We start from the raw sequence: 16,031 nt of genomic DNA, 5'->3' as shown, positions 1-16,031 counted from the left end.
TCTGATCATTCTACATAAAGAAGAGGAAGAAAGCCTCACTGACGTATCCAGTGGTGATACCATGGCTGACTGGCCACATACACAACACATGCTGGAGAACTGAAGAAAGGAAGAGGACAAGAAAAAACTGGAAATACACACATCTCAGAAGAGGTCAGAAGAAGCTCATTAAGTGAGTTTGCCCTCTTTCTTCCTCAAACACCCTTCCTGCACACTCAGCAGAGTAAGTGGCTCTTACAGTCATGCCCTTCACACAGCTACACAGAAGACTCAATATTTCTGTTATGAGCTCTCTGTTGTTTTTTTTCCCCCCAAGGACTTTAATTAAAATTCATCAGAAGAAATGTCTTCAGCAGCAGCGTCTGAGAATGCTGCCTCCTCCCCTATCTTCCATTAAATCAGGTTCATCCAACTTGAAAGGAGATGAGAAACTCTCACTGACACTCTGTCACACTCCAGTGAAAAGACAGGCACATTCAAAACAGGGAAGAGTGCAGGTGCTCATTTATTACTTTACGCAGATTATTTTTCTGCCTTTCTTCCCGACAATGAGAACGTTCACATCCCAGATGGAGCTCTCTGTAGTGCTGTGGGCAACTGCTGACCTAGAGTTTTGTTTTCCCTGATGAAAGAGGAGAGGTAAGAAAAGGATCGGTTCATTGCCTACTGGGGCAACTTTAATGTTTGTTTTTGAACAGTGCAAGACATTTGGAGGCTACAGTAATGGGAAATGAATGCACAAGTGATTTTTAAAGGGTAGCAGGTAAAGGAGAAAAAAAGAGTGCGCACATCCATGCCCATATTTACATAGTGCAAAGATGTAATGTTTATATAACTGAGTCCAAAACTGCAAGTCAACAGATTTCAGGAGCCAAGATGTAGGCAACTGAAATTCAAGTTCACTGAATTGTATCATTTTGGAACCTGGGAGCAAAGGCAAAATGTATCTAATAGCACTAATAAACACCACCGCTATGAAGATGTCTCCAGTGTTAGAACTAACAAACCTCGTCCAAGGCATTACATTCCTACTTTTGTGTCCACTTTAGATATCCTCAATGATTACGATTTGGTTCCTGAACTTAACTCATTTTGACTTAAAAATATTAACCTGAATTCATTTTTCTTCTCCTCCCTACCTGCTGTCATCATCTTCTTTTAGAAGTGATATAAAGAGCTTGAGATATAAAAATACAAGAAGAAGAACAGATTTCTCCAAACTAACCCACCCTGTTCTCAACATGCTAACAAATCAGAGGAAGAAACTCAGGCAGTCCCCTTGCTGCTTTGAATCAGTATGTTTAGTACAACAGGACACCTTCGCTGTATTAGGTCGAATCTTTCTCGAGACTTTGCTTTCCTGATTTTACTTGAAATAACAAAGCAAATCTGTTTTCTCCCTCAAGTATGGGCATTCCTCTGGTTTCCATGAAGACTGATCTCTTCAGCAGACTTCAGAGTCATTCACAATCCTCATATTACCAAGGTACACTGAACCAAAACATCCACCAAGATTTAAGCAGGAACTATTCTATATGATGCCACATGGTTCCTATATAGGCTAATCCCAGTGAACGAGCACTCTTACCTTCATACCCTTGCAGTCTCTGCTATATCACGGAGAATCAATGTCAAGTGGCATTAATTATAAGAGACATTACGTGATTCTGTTCAAATCAATACTGAATCCATAGTACACTTCTTTTTAACAAATGCAGTGTTACAGAAACCAATACACTCCCTTTCTTCTTCAAAGATTACTCCTTAATTTCTTCTATTTTTGATTTAGTATCTACTTTAAAAAACAAAACTTTTTTAAAAAAACTCATTATGGGGATTTTACTTTGTTTTTAACTTTATTTTAATTATAATTTACAGCAATTATTTTTAATGAAAATTCTAATGCAAAAGAAAAAGGAGGAAACTTACTTTCTCCATCCCTTCCTTTCATCAGTTCTCACATACTACATATTTGTTGTTATTTTCGTGAAAAGTATGAATCAAAGCAGCCAAAAATTTCAAAGTCTTTCTGTCTTAACACATGGCAGAAATGGCCATGGCACCATCATGAACTTGCTATGAAGTTCACTCTAATTGACAATTTTTTACTTGTTGTAGCTATTAGCAAAAGCTCCTCCCCTAAAAGGCACCTTGGACCCATCTGAAACTCCAGTGAATTCAGTACGTTTCTGCTGGGGCAAAACGAATACAAAGAGTTCATTTCAAGAATAGTCCTCGTTTTAAGTAACATATGAATTTTCAACTGACAACCTCAGTTATCCTTAGGGCTAGCCCGTTAGTAGAATCCAAACGGTAACAGGCTGAATATTTATTCAAGGTTTCAGAGGGACAAAAACAAGGACGTTCGGAGTCGAATGACAGGCTAAAATCTGAAACTTGATGACTTGTCAAGGAGAGAAATTCATGATACCTTCAGCAAGGGGAAAAAAGAAAGATTTGGGTGATTCACACAAAGTATGGATTGAAAAACTATTGAGAGAAAGCAACACTCAAGACAATTACAATTCATTAGGGATTGCCCATACTTGGAAAAACACTGAGCTATAAGACTCTGGTTCATCTTCCACAAGAGTCAGCCTGACTAGTGTACAGACTTACTGCTCTTTATATTTAATTACATTTGCTACTGGTGTTTTAATTAACTCCTTTAATTTCACCCTGGATCACACATAGGTCAAAACTTGTTGAAGGTTGATAAGATACCTAATCCAAACTTTCTTTCAAAATTATTTGTTTTTTGGGGGGAGAAAACTAAGGCTTAACTTCTTTTCCCCAAATCCCCCTTCTCTTTTCCAAAAATTCTTTTAGATTTTTAAAAGTTATAGGTTTAAGTCTTCTTCGGTGGAAACATGTAAGAAAAGACAAACAGAAAGACTAAAATACTAAGAAAGAAATTGTGATTGTTTTGATGTGAAAAACATTTCAATGTAATGAAGACCAAAATTTTAATCTGAATATGAGATTTCTTTCAACCAATCTCCACAGGGATTTAGTTGGTAAGAATGTGCATGTGATGTGTCCAGTGTGTCAGCAGGGGACTAAGAGAATTGTGTATGTTTTGGGAGAAGTTTGGAATTCTTCTGAATGAAATACAATACTATTCATGAAAATCAGAATCATAGAATGATAGAATCACAGGATCAGTAAGGTTGGAAGGGACCTCTGGAGATCATCTAGTCCAACTCCCCTGCTGAGCAGGGTCACCTACAGCATGTTAGACAGGGTTGCATCCAGGCAGGCCTTGACTATCTCCAGAGGAGGAGACTCTACCACCTCTCTGGGCAACCTGTTCCAGGGCTCCGTCACTCTCACAGTGAAGAAATTCCCCCTCACGTTCAAGCAGAACTTCCTGTGGTTCAGTTTTTGCCCATTGCCTCTTGTCCTGTCACACGGGACAACTGAAAAGAGTTCGTCCCCGTCCCCTTGACACCCTCCCTTCAGGTACTTATACACATTGATAAGATCCCCCCCAGTCTTCTCTGATGATGGATTGAGTTTTTCCAGAGCTAATCCTTTGTATTTTGCTTGCACAGCAAAGATTTTACACATTTTTCTGTCTATGAATTTTCAATCTTAATGTTTACTATCTTTTCTTTTGAAAACAAGCATATCTTGGTCAAGAAGATGCATGTGTAATGGTTTGTACCCGTGGATGGTACACAGACTATGTATCACAGAAAATTAAATCCTAATGGTATAATATTTACTATTATTTTAACATAATGCTTAAAATCAGATCTTTAGAATACTATGATCAGATGATCAATATGACCAGGGATGGATATAAAATCTCTCTTTTTAAAAAAATGGAGAAAGGAAAAGGGAGGTACAGCTGCATACCACAGGTGCCATATGAATGCACCTATGCCTCTCTTACTCTTTCTCCATTTTTTCGAAAGCCTTTTTACTCGATTTTCATTGAAAATACAGAAAAAAGATACACACATAAAAGAAGAGCCTGTCCTTGCTTACTAAACATTCCTACTCACTCTTTTTCAACACAATCTTTGACAATGTATTGTATGAAGTTCCAAAAGATACAGTGCAACCTAATAGCTCTCAGCTGCAAAAGAGAGTCTGAGGCAACACTGCTGGACACGTTAAACCAGATATTGAGGATCACAACCATATAAGAAGAAAGTCTTCCAGTAGCACTTCTTTTTTTATTTACTTGGTTACAGTGCAGCCTATGATGACTTGTTTTCCTTTAGTTATATGAACAGTTTGACAGATTACTGTGACAAGGTTACTCTTAAATTGATAAAAGGTTTGATAGTGTTGGAACATTTGTCAGAAATGTCTGACACTGTGTGTAATGGACTCCGCACTTCAAGCATCAATGGCACTCCAGTCTGCTATTTTCTGTTTAGTGTGCAATATACGCCACATAAAATCTCACAGCAGAAATACAGAAAAGCAGGCAGGATTCATCAAGACAGACCCTTACTTTATTAAACGGTTTTGATAAAAGAGTTATCCACTCCATAGCCATAAGGCAAAAAACAATTAAAAATGTTACATGTCACTTAGAGGGTAACCTTCCTGCTGGAATAAACCTGGAAATGGGAAGTGCTATGATAAACATACAGAGCCGCAAGCATTTCCAGCACTCCCTATGCTTCTAAAAGGGAAATGTTGAGTTTTTAGAACATTCTTCCTCAGACCTGCCAAATGCCAGAAATTGCAAGCGACAGTTATACTGCTGGCAGCCTTGTCACATGCCTGGGCCAAGGAAATGGGTTCAGAAGGGATCACTTGAGGTGCTGGCAGCCAGCCTAGGGGAACTAGTGTGCTGGGCACAAGCTGGCTTTGGCGAACACCCTTCCCAAAAAAACTTGCATTGAAAGTAGTAATATATTGGTTTATAGATTGGATTCAGGTTTTCACTTCATATCTTGTAGTAAATTATGCTAATATTTCTATGCAGGAACCTTAAGGGCTAGCACCTTTTTCTGTGCTGTGAATACCTGTTTACCCAAACATATGAAGGCCATGTATGTTATCTTTCCTTTGGGTGATAAAACCCCACTGATAAAACTGAGAACTGCATAAGCTAAGAAGGAACTGTACAGAAGGCACCGATTTCTAAAGACACAAATGGATGTTTTGCTCAGAATAATTTCCACTGCATTTTACAGATATTGTAGACTGCTGCTATATGTGCTGCATTTATTGGAAAACGCAGTTAATAAAATAAGGATCTGGAACTTTATCCATCTCTACTACGTAACCATTTGCAAAGGTAAAGAAAATACCTTGCTGCATATTACTTTAAAAAACTACACACTGCCATGACAAACTGTTGTATTTTCAGACGCTTTAGTTACTCTCTGTCTTCCTTTTGTTTTCATAAATACTTTTAATATTCTAGGGAAAAAAAAATCTATCTGGCTTCTCCTCACTTCCACTTAGTCAAATGATAGAAAATCAGCAAAATAAGTGTCACTGTTTTCTTGAAGAGCATCTGTTCACACAGGAACTCCGTGACAGCAAGACAAAACCCTATAATCATCTACCAGATTAAGTTTAGTGGAGTGCATTCAAAATTTTGTCACAGTACTGAAAGGAAGCTGTGAGATAGTTGATGTGCATTTCCCATAAGCAGATAGGCAGTAGGGACATGCTCTGCGCACTTTGTGATTCAATACTAATGCCACAGCTGACTTGTGCCTCACATCATGACTGTAGCACTGAATAGCAAAGCCATGAGGCTCCTGTAGGAGTAGTTAGTTCATCCCTGCTCAGCTGCTCAGCTGAAAGCATTTATCTGAACTTAGAAAGGATCAGACAATAAGCAGATATATATCAAAATAGCTTTGTGAATGTCAACAGAGCTAGAGTCAATTTATACCTACTGAGGATCTGGCCCTTGAACTGGGATTATCTGCAACTGTCACAAGCAGAAAGTGTCAATGAATATAGATTGTACAAATGTCAGGCAGGTATACTAACAATCCAACTTGCATGGAATATGAAATATCCTGTGAACACTAAGCAAGTTCTACTTCTCGTGATTTTAGTAGAGATAATTGTGAAATATCAGTCACAGGAAAGAGCGCCAAGCTGCCATTATTCTGCTCAAATTCAGAAATCACTCCAGGGAAGGCTTCTATTCCTTCTATTATACAGTCCCAGATGGCCAAGTCTGGATAAAACACACTTGGAGTAGTTCTTCAGCACTTCTGGTCAAGATCAGGAAGTGCAGAATGACATAAAATGGAACATCACTTTAATCTTTTACTCCTATTGAAAACTTCAAAACAGCAGCAATTTCAGTTCAGGTCACTAGATCAGCCTCAGACTGTTTCTTATTTTACCAACATCCATTTATTGACCTCTAGTCAAAGTGCTGATTTGCAATGAAAAACCTCAGAGATGCTGGTCTCTTTTAAAATAGAATATTCTATGTGAAAAGCACTGCAGAGCTCCATATCATAGGATTTTTTTTTAATCTCTCCAAGTTCTTATTTAACTAGAAAAAAAAGGCATTCTCCTAAATTCTAGCTAGGCAATCTCAACCTGGAATCTCAAACTGGATTATTCCCCTCTCACACATTATCAATAATAAAGACTTTCAAATCAGGGTCTCATTTCTAGCCATATTACACATTACATTCAATCAACTGAAGACGGGTAACCAAGTGCACTGTTCTAGGAAAACAGTTTGGTTGAGGATGCACGAGGAGTAAACAGCTTCTTTCTGCTGCCTCTCCAGTTTTAACAGCAATAAACCACAACAAACCTGGGACTTACTCAGAAAGCTTGCAAATATGACTCTACAGCTATACAGGGAAACTAGAAGGTACTTGCTACACCATCAGTTTTCACTGGAACGACAGGTAACTAGACATTTGCGACAAGGCCACCTTCACTTGGTTTAATACTTTGCCATCTCTGAGCCCAGCAATGTGTGACGTAGCAATCAAAAGATGTGATAAGCGATTGAGGTGGGAACACTCATGTTTTGTTGTGCATTAAAGTTATGATTCACAAGTTATTCTAACTATAAAATCTGTCATTAAGGAGCTTTTCTTGCTGTGCAGTATTTTCTTTAGATAAAAATAAACCATAGCCAACGTGAAGGCCCTCCTCAGGTCTCTAGCCCCAAAAAATCATTTTCAGAAGCTTTCAACAGACATTAGGTGCTTGAACCAAAGGAAAAACAACCTTCAAGTGCACCAGATCTCTATCTTTATGCAGGCATGAGTGCAAATTTAAGGGCCAGCTCTGCCATTTTCCTATTTTCCTGCCTTTTTTTTTTTTTTTTTTTTTTTTTTTTGTGACAGACCAGCACATTCCAGTCAAACCAGAAGACATACGATATTTTCACTGCACTTACGGCTGGCACAGCTTGATGAGGTCCTGGTCAGTGGTGCCGGGTGGAAGGCCTCGAATGTACAGGTTGGTTTTACTCAACTGCTCGCCGCTGCTGTTGTTGCTGCTGTTGTTGCTGCTGTTTGTGCTGGGGCTGGGAGGAGCCATGGGGTGGGGAGCTGGTGCATAGGACTGCTGAAAGCAAACACAAAAAAAAGGCCGTTGTTGGAAACCAAAAGCATCATGAGCTCCTATGCTTTACTGAGGTAATTCAGAATTAATGGCATTCTTGCCTTGCTCTCCCTTCATCCACCCACCTGCTGCACCTATCCCACCCCTCCAGCCCAAGGACAGCTAGGTATTACGGATGTCTGTCACCATGGAAAACAGGGCTTGGGAGAGAGGACCAGAACAGCACCTCCTGCTCTTACAAACATACCCATCTCTGAATGAATGCAAACTACATGCAAAAACTGAGTAATGCCACTTCCGAAGGGAGGCATTCTCATGGGAAAAACAACATATCCAAACCTGAGCCAGGAAAGATGCACCCACACGTTGCGCAGATTACCTTCCGTGGGGCAGCGATATGGGGTTTTAGCTGCTGAAGCCCCCTGGCTAGCTCGCCCTCGGCATAGTTATTTGCAATGCAGGCGATTTATCGGCAGAAGGCAAAGGAAGGTGACGATCGGCACCGTCCCTGCTATGACCCAGGTGGGAGTTTCGCTCTGCCATGGAACGCCGAGGGATGCGGCACGCGCCGGGCAGCTCCAGAAACTGCAGTCCGAGCTGTGCTCTCCCTCCTCTCAAGTGAGGGGGGAAAAGCCGCTGAGAGGAGGGAAAAGCCACTTGCTGGAAGACCATCAGCACACCCCGCTATCCGTGTGCCACTGCAGGTAAACGTCTGGTCAGCGAGAAGTTAACAATAATGGACTAATAAGCAGATATAGGCAAAGTACACGCTAGCCAATGACTGCAGCGATGACACTTGTGTGACTTCTGAGACACCAGTCCTGCATTTGGGCCTCGAACAGAGAAAATACTGAACTGGGTGAGTACTTCTGACCATGCTAGGGAACAACCCCTAGGCCCTGCATTAGTGCTTATAATTATGCACCTAGTATATCAGAGCCTTGGTAGATGAATATTTTTATATCAGTACCTTGAAACAGTTTCAAACAAGTCACTTTCATCTAGAAGAATGAAAAGAGATAGAGCACTTAAGGAGAGCATAAGTGATAGGTGAAGCTGGACTTCACCAAAGAAGCTCAGAGGCATTGAAGAAATGCGTAAAACCTCACAGTTGCAAAGATCCCTTGCTTTCTTTTTTGTCCTTCTTCCTAGTTGCTCCAGAAAACTTTTGAACCAGGATTAGGAAAACCCCATTAAGCATCCGGACATAAGAATTCCTCTACGATCTAGCGCGGTTATAATAGGATTGAAGTAGGACCCATTAAAAGGAAAAATCAGCATAACAGACAGTGTGGTCGTCATGCTAGCAGGTAATGACATTCACTCTGATCTACAGCAGGAGAGAAGGACAAGGCGCTTCCTTCCCTGGGCATCTGGGTAGATACTCTTGCTGACAACCAAAAGCACTTAGCGCGCACGGATCGTATTACTCGTCACGCACATTTTATCGCTGGGTAATTCCCACCCACCCGAGCGTCAATGTCATTCCCAGAAATAGAGCCGCGAAGCAGCAGGGCAGAGGAACAGCCCTGCGGGATCGCCTCGGCAACATCCCAGCACTGCGGGCACGTCCTGGAAATCAGCTCCGTGCTGCCGCGCGGCTGCAACCTCCAACTAAGACCTAAAGGCATGAATCTTAAAATAACCTGGTTGAAACTATATTTAAACCTCCGGACACTGCAGGGCCGTGGCAGAGGTAAATGCAACTGCAGACTGTGTTTGGCTTTAGTGTAGTAAGAGCTCAAGAAATATCCCATGGTAATTTTGCACATTTTGAGCATTAGCAATATATGAAAAAAAAAAGTCAAGGTAGCATTCTTACTGCTTTACCCCTACATTTCAATTTTAACACACACATTGAATGCCTGTAAATGGCGTAAGGCAAAGACAGAATTTTCTCCAAGCCAATACTGTGCTATATACTTTAATTATTAATTATTAGTGTTATATATGTCATAGCAGGGCATAATGAGTAAATGGTCTATTATCACACCAAGTTAATAAGCAAGAAAAAAAAAGTGGAAATACACCTTTGGAATATAAAGAGCAATTTTCACTCTATTATAAGATCTTTATCCTCACACAGAAGAAAGCACTAGGGGCCTGATTCTAATTTAAGCTTAGGCCATTTTATCCCCCTTAGCCAGCTGAAAGAGAACCTAAAAGTGAACCTGAATTGCACTTGCACTGATTTTAAGGCCACAGCTCTATAAAAAAAAGCCTTCGTATACATTGAGAGTTAGGCCACAGGATACGTTTTTCAAGCAAGACCTGCTCAGACAGTAGCCAAACACCAATGTTCAGACTCTCCACAACATCCAGAGAGAAGCTCTAAGTGTGGCCGAGGGTGGGTAGAGGGGCAGCCACGCTCTGCGTTGCAGGGTAACGATCTGCTTAGACCCGCAATCACCACCAGACTAAACCCTCTTCACTAATAAATCTCAACCACTGCAGCCTGTAGTAATTTCCATGCATGCCCAATACCCCAGAATACCATCCACAGAAGGATTATAAAATTGCCTGCACTAAGGCTGATGACATCTTCTGGCCAGTTGCCAGGTTAAAAGCTTCAGGTCTGAAGACAGCTTTGAATTCTTGTTTCCTGAACCAATGAGTATATGACCGATGGCAGAAGTATGTGTTTCGCCTCCACATGAGGAAAAGGTCTGTTTGTTAATCACCGCATAATAACCGGAGTGAAAGAAACCTGATGATGATCCCAGGTAGTGACCACTCGCTACAAGGGACTGGCCAATACCCAGAAGGGCTCTGGCTGCCTGGAGAGCTGCGCACACGCCCTGCGGCAGCAGGAGATCCAGCCCACCTCTTGACATCGCTCCCTTCGTCGCCCAGGGCAAAGCACTCAACTTCTCCGATGCAAAGAGCAGATCAGTCCAGACTGGATCAAAACACTGTGACACCAGTTACAGAAACCCAGGAAAGATGCTTTGCCAACATGGCCAAGTGCAGGAGCTGCAATCTAGAAAAATAATATGCAAAATCTACACGCTTTACTTCAAGAAGGGAGCTGGAAGTCGAGCTGACTTCGTTGTTAATTTTTCAAATAACCAGTGCAACCGACTCATTTTTCAATTCCTACGCTTCATTTTTCAATGTGGGGGAGATTGAACTGGTTTGTAGATCATTCTAAGCAGCCAATTAATTTAGCATGGCTAGCTAATAGGATTTGTTTCCATCTTTGAAAAATGAATGAAATTTCTCCTTTTTTATTATTTAAAAGAAGTTAGTGTTTAATGCTTATCCAGCCCTTGGTAACACACCCTTGCACTTAAACCCTACCATTGAGCACTCTGAAAGAAAGCAGCCCACGCAAGTGCATACAGCTAAGCATTCACAAGGAGACACCTTAGTCTTTCTTACTCAATAACCCAGAAATGCTGAACTAGAAGCCTGCTTGGTTACAAAATGAACAACACTCCTCCTTCCAGAATTCACCCTCCTTCCAGAATTCACCCTCCTTACGCAAGAATGGTATTTTTCCTCCCATGGCAACCACAGTATTCTTATGTAGTTTTTCGCCTGTTGCAAGTTTGGTCTAAAGTATTTTTCTTCCAGAGCAAAACACTATTTAAAAAGACAAAAATTTAGATTTTTTTTTAAAAAAAAAAACATACAATTCCTTTTGGTTGGGAATCACAGGCCCCAGATGCCAAGTTGTAGAGTCTGCTTTATTAGCAGCAGCTGGCTCCTTGGCAAGCTTCTGAGGCGGTCAGGCTTGTGGTTTTGGAGTGGCCTCAGAGCCTCGGATGCAGCTGGACAGCTATGCTGATAGACTAGCCAATTTGTTTGTGTTCACCTTTGGCTATGCCGAGTTTGTACTCTTCTATCCACTTGAAAGTAAAGTTTTGGAAAGATTCTCCAATAACAGTGATATGTTGACTCTTCCCATCGAAGTGCATATTTCATATAAAAATATGAGTATGACACACAGTCCTGCATTAAAACATGTGTTATTTAACCAGTTGTGAACACACACACACAAACCATTTCACTCTGAACGGGGGGGGGGGGGTTCCAGCTGCTAGATTCATCTCACTTAAAGTCCAATTGCCATACAATTCCCTTAGCTCCTGACTGAGAGGAAAAAATAAGGCAAAGTAAATACAAAATAAATTGTGCAAATATCAGTTTACAGCTCACACTAGCAAAATACTACTTGCGCCCTACTGTAAAGGAGCAATTTTTGAGAGCTTGAGGGTTTCCTACTGGCCAGTTATAGCAATGATGAGAGGATGCCACCAACTTACAGGCCTGCTCATGGGATTTTGTAGCTGATTGAATGGCCAATCTCATACTAAGCAAGAGACAATCAGAGTTGCAGAGAAAACAGAGAGACAGGGCAAATGTAATATAAAGACTGAGATGATAAACACAGCAATTCTTGTGTCTTAGATTAAAACCTGAGTCAGCCCTCATCCTCTGTGAGGAGCCACACCAAAAGATAGGATACATTTCTGGTCCATAGCCAGGTGGAACAGAAAAGTGAATAAAAGAAAAACAAATGTAACTGGCAACACAGCAACCGTGTGTATTTTAGAAAGGCTGCAGGCAGGGGACTCCAAGTCTTGCGTTTGCACGGCAATCACTGACCTTGCAGCATCCAGTCATGACTATTGTCTAGCTCCCATCCGGCCAACGAAGGCCTGGAGCTGCACTTGGATGCTTCCCTGCATAACCAGATCTTTCCCTAGACATCTAACACAAACCAAACAACTGTATTAGTGTGCGTATTTTCTAACTTCACTGCACGGTGACAAAGCTTCCTGGACTGTTTCTGTAACAAGCAACAACCCACCCCTTGGCAACTTTTTCCATCTGTAAGGAGGGGCATGTGAAAATATAAGTAAACTCAGAAGATGATGAAAGACAGTAAGGTTCAAAGTCTGCTCAATCACAATCCTTTCACTTGGGAAAACCAGAACACACCTCAAGAGGATTTTAATTTGTCTGAGTCACTTCCAAGCATTTAAATGTGATTTGTTGGATACAAGAAGTACGGTGAGTCAGAGCTCCTGGGTTCTGCTCTCTCTGCTGCCATTTTATCACTGTGCTGCCCCAAGTTAGTCATTTCGACTCCTTATGTCTCAGTTTACCAGTCTGACGTGAATCTTATTTACCTTGTCTTGGTTTATATAATATTCTGTGACTACCAGATGAAAGGTATTATTAAATACTGCAGTATTGCTTTAAAATGGAGAATATACTATTAAAATTAACAACAGAAATTAGCCTTAACTTTTGCAAATGAAAATTATTTCTCTCTACAATGATTTTACTAGCCTGTACCCAAACTGAATGAATGATTTTAAAAGTAAAATGCCAGTCCAATGAATTTTCTCATTAAGAAGTATTTAAAATAATTAGAATTATTGAAACAAAGTATTCTTGCTCATCCTTTGTGTATACATTGAACAGTATTTTATTTTATTCTATTCCAAACAATATCTTTAGTTCATAGCAAAAAAAAAGAAAGGAAAAAGAAAAAGCATCACTATGTTTTGCTTACCTGTGCTTTTCACATAGTAAAAAAAAAGATTACTAGTGAAAAATGACAGTGAAAAAACCCAGTTCTCAAACAGCTACAGAAGTCATTCAACAGCCAGATTAAATTTGGGATTTGATGGACCAGTATGATATTTTCTGAGACCTTTCAGTTTCACATACAAAGCTGTTGAAATTAGTTGGCTAAATACTCCTGTGGCTTACAATTCCCCCAAACCTAGCAGGAAGCACTCCAGCTCTATAAAGCATAAATTCAGGCAGAATTTAGTTCACTTTTCCCTTAAAAGAAAAAAAAGAAAAAAAAAGCTTGTCTTTCAATCATTTGACTGCCTAGTTTTTAGCATTTGATGAGCACCTACAGGTAGGCAATACACAGGAAGCAAAGCGTACAAGGGAATAGGAGAAAATCCCTCATGGGAGAAATCTGCGAAGTATGTATCAATTTATAGAATTCTCCGCTTTGAAAAACAAAAGAAAATAAAGCCCAACACCAAATCACTTTTCCTGGCTATCTGTAAGAGCCCTGAGGGTTAGTAATCACTACCCAGGTGACCCCTACCAGAAGCCTGCAGATTCTCACATTGATCAGATCATCTTGTATTTCCACTAAGATTGACACCACGGTCAAATGAAATACATCAGGCGGCCTCTCTCGCTCGCTCTCTCGCCTCACGAGAAGCTTTCAAAGCCAACTGGTCAGGCAGAAAGCGGCGATTTAGTCCTTAGTACTAAAGAGCCAAAGACTAGGATGAGAGCTGTGGCACCAAATGAATATTTTCCCCTCTGGAAAATAACCTTCACCACCTTGTCTCCTCCCGTTTATTTCATGGCAGGAGGTTCCCGTGACAGACCATTCCTGTGGCACTATTTATTTCTCAGCAAGGGAGAAGGAGAATTCTTCCTTTAGATAAAGTATTTTGGCGGTTTGGCCAACTCATAAACAATAACCCATATTCTGTGACATAAATTAGTGTTTTTGCTTCATTATCCAATCCATTCATATTTTATTGATGTACTGAGACTAAATGTGAACAGAATCTAGATCTTAAAAGTACTAAATCCGAGCAGTCTGGACTATAAAAAATTGCAATTCCCCTAAGAAGAATATTTTAGAGCACAGATCAAAATATGACAGCAATTACTGCCTGTGATACAACAACTTTGTGGTAGAAAATGGAGGAGGGAGGGAATAATAATGTTAAGTTAGCAGAGATTATTTTTTGTGCTTACACTTCCAAACATTTTGGGGCTATCTGTGTACCAGCCTGCCACACCGCCAAGTTCTCAGTCCATTTGAAGGTTAAGAATAAAAATGTAGAATCAAAGTCTGATACTTAACTTGGAAAATATATGTAAAAGCAGAATGCGTTTTTGCTTCTGAGAGTCTAAATTTACTATCTAGGTATTTGTTTACACATGGCAGACTAAAAGTGTCTTGGAAATGAGACGTAGGGGGTGCGTACGGCTTTGCATTGCTTTTCTGCACACAGGCCGCGCATACCACAGCATCAGCACCCGTGCGAGAACCTGAACGTCATAAAAACACCTCACAGCGAACTGAACTTAAAGCACAGAACAAAACCAGAATCTGATATAATCTATTTCCTCTCCGCACAAAAATATTTGGTAAACAGAGATCGTAAGATGGGGATTTTTTTGTTTTGCAGAAGGAAAACCCTAACAAAAAAGTTCTTCAAAATCCAACCCAAATTTCCTCAGTTTCTCTTTCTTGTAAAAGAACTAAGCGGGAAGCCTGCCACAGTCACCGCGAGCGGAGGGGATGGAGCGTAATTGCCTACGAACGGCCTGCGTCGTTTCACCGTGGCCCCACGCGGCGCTTTCGCAGAAGAGCACGGGAACCCCTGTCCCCCCTGCCCTGCCTGACCGTGCCTCTCCTCCGGCCGTGGGGGTGACGCACACAACACCGCGCGTGCGGAGAACCTGGCCCAGATGTAACGGTGCGACAACATCTGCCCAGAGCCCGGCGTGGGCCACCGCGGCTGGAGCTGCCCTTTCCCGCCGGGCCACGGGAACTAGGGTGTCCGCGGGCCTGGAGCCAGCGGACGCCCGCAGAACGCGGGAGCCATCACGAACCTTCACCCCAGTTTTGCTTCGAGCGTAAAGCGTCCCTGCTCAAGCTGCCCTCTTCTCACAAGCACATACAGCTTTTTAAAAAGACGCCCACGCGAGCTACTGCTGTTGAGACCTACTTCCTTGCCTAGGGAGAAGGTGAGGGACCCACCCGCACAAGACAAGAAAGCCCTCAGAGAAGCAGCTCGTGGGGCTGGTGCAAGAGCCTGGCAGCGCCGGTGAAGACTTAGGCCTGGATCTACAGGGGCCATTAGTCCAGGCGATGCTGAGCACCCTCGCCCTCGTGCCAGCCCCGAGCGCTGTGCTCCTCACGACGCAGAGCCCAGGGCACCCCTGGGCGCAGCCCCTCAACACGAGCCACCTGGGGACATGGGCTCCGAAGCCGCGGTTCAGGAACCTCTCTGCAACCTGAGAGCAAGTAGTCTATGCGAGACCGAGTTCACAGCAGGTAACTTTTGCCTACTGTTGTGCGATAAACTCGCCCCTTTCAGAAAAGGGCAGAAAGCTCTTCCTTTTTCTTTTAAATGCCACCTCCAGCAGTAAACGTAGATGAGTTGCTTTGTTTGTTTAAATAAAAGCCATAAAATGAAGAGATGCTGAGTTTTATTACACTCGATTTATTCAGTCCTTTCTATCCTTTTCCTCAAAATTCAACGTCCTATAAGTGATGTTCGTTTTGAGGATTCATCTGCTCAAGCATGCTGTGAATGTGTAAAAATACCCACTGTTGTCTATTTGAATCTATAAAATATTTCTGCATTTTTACTTCACTGCCATTACTACTCTTCTCATTAGGAAATCACACTTAGACTGATTTGAACTCTGAGAGCCAAAGGCAACTGGCACTCAGGATACAGCCTATCTTCACACTAAATGCAGGCTCATAGAAG

General features: G+C 41.6%; 1 protein-coding gene across 8 annotated transcripts in view; it reads right to left on the bottom strand.

Moving 5' to 3' along the window:
• RBMS3 (RNA binding motif single stranded interacting protein 3) overlaps positions 1-16,031 on the bottom strand; it is a 700,426-nt gene that overhangs the window by 339,602 nt on the left and 344,793 nt on the right. For 7 of the 8 annotated variants that reach the window (XM_062569353.1, XM_062569354.1, XM_062569352.1 and 4 more), the window contains one exon: positions 7,361-7,530. In XM_062569353.1, the coding sequence (XP_062425337.1) occupies positions 7,361-7,530 (170 nt within the window). The remainder of the gene's footprint in view (positions 1-7,360; positions 7,531-16,031) is intronic. The other variant, XM_062569357.1, reaches the window with a different exon arrangement.

The sequence above is a fragment of the Rhea pennata genome, chromosome 2, assembly GCF_028389875.1.
Source record: "Rhea pennata isolate bPtePen1 chromosome 2, bPtePen1.pri, whole genome shotgun sequence".
In the NCBI taxonomy this organism is placed as follows: domain Eukaryota; kingdom Metazoa; phylum Chordata; class Aves; order Rheiformes; family Rheidae; genus Rhea; species Rhea pennata.
The sequence above is the reverse complement of the archived record's forward strand: the minus strand, read 5'-3'. Positions and strand labels throughout refer to the sequence as shown.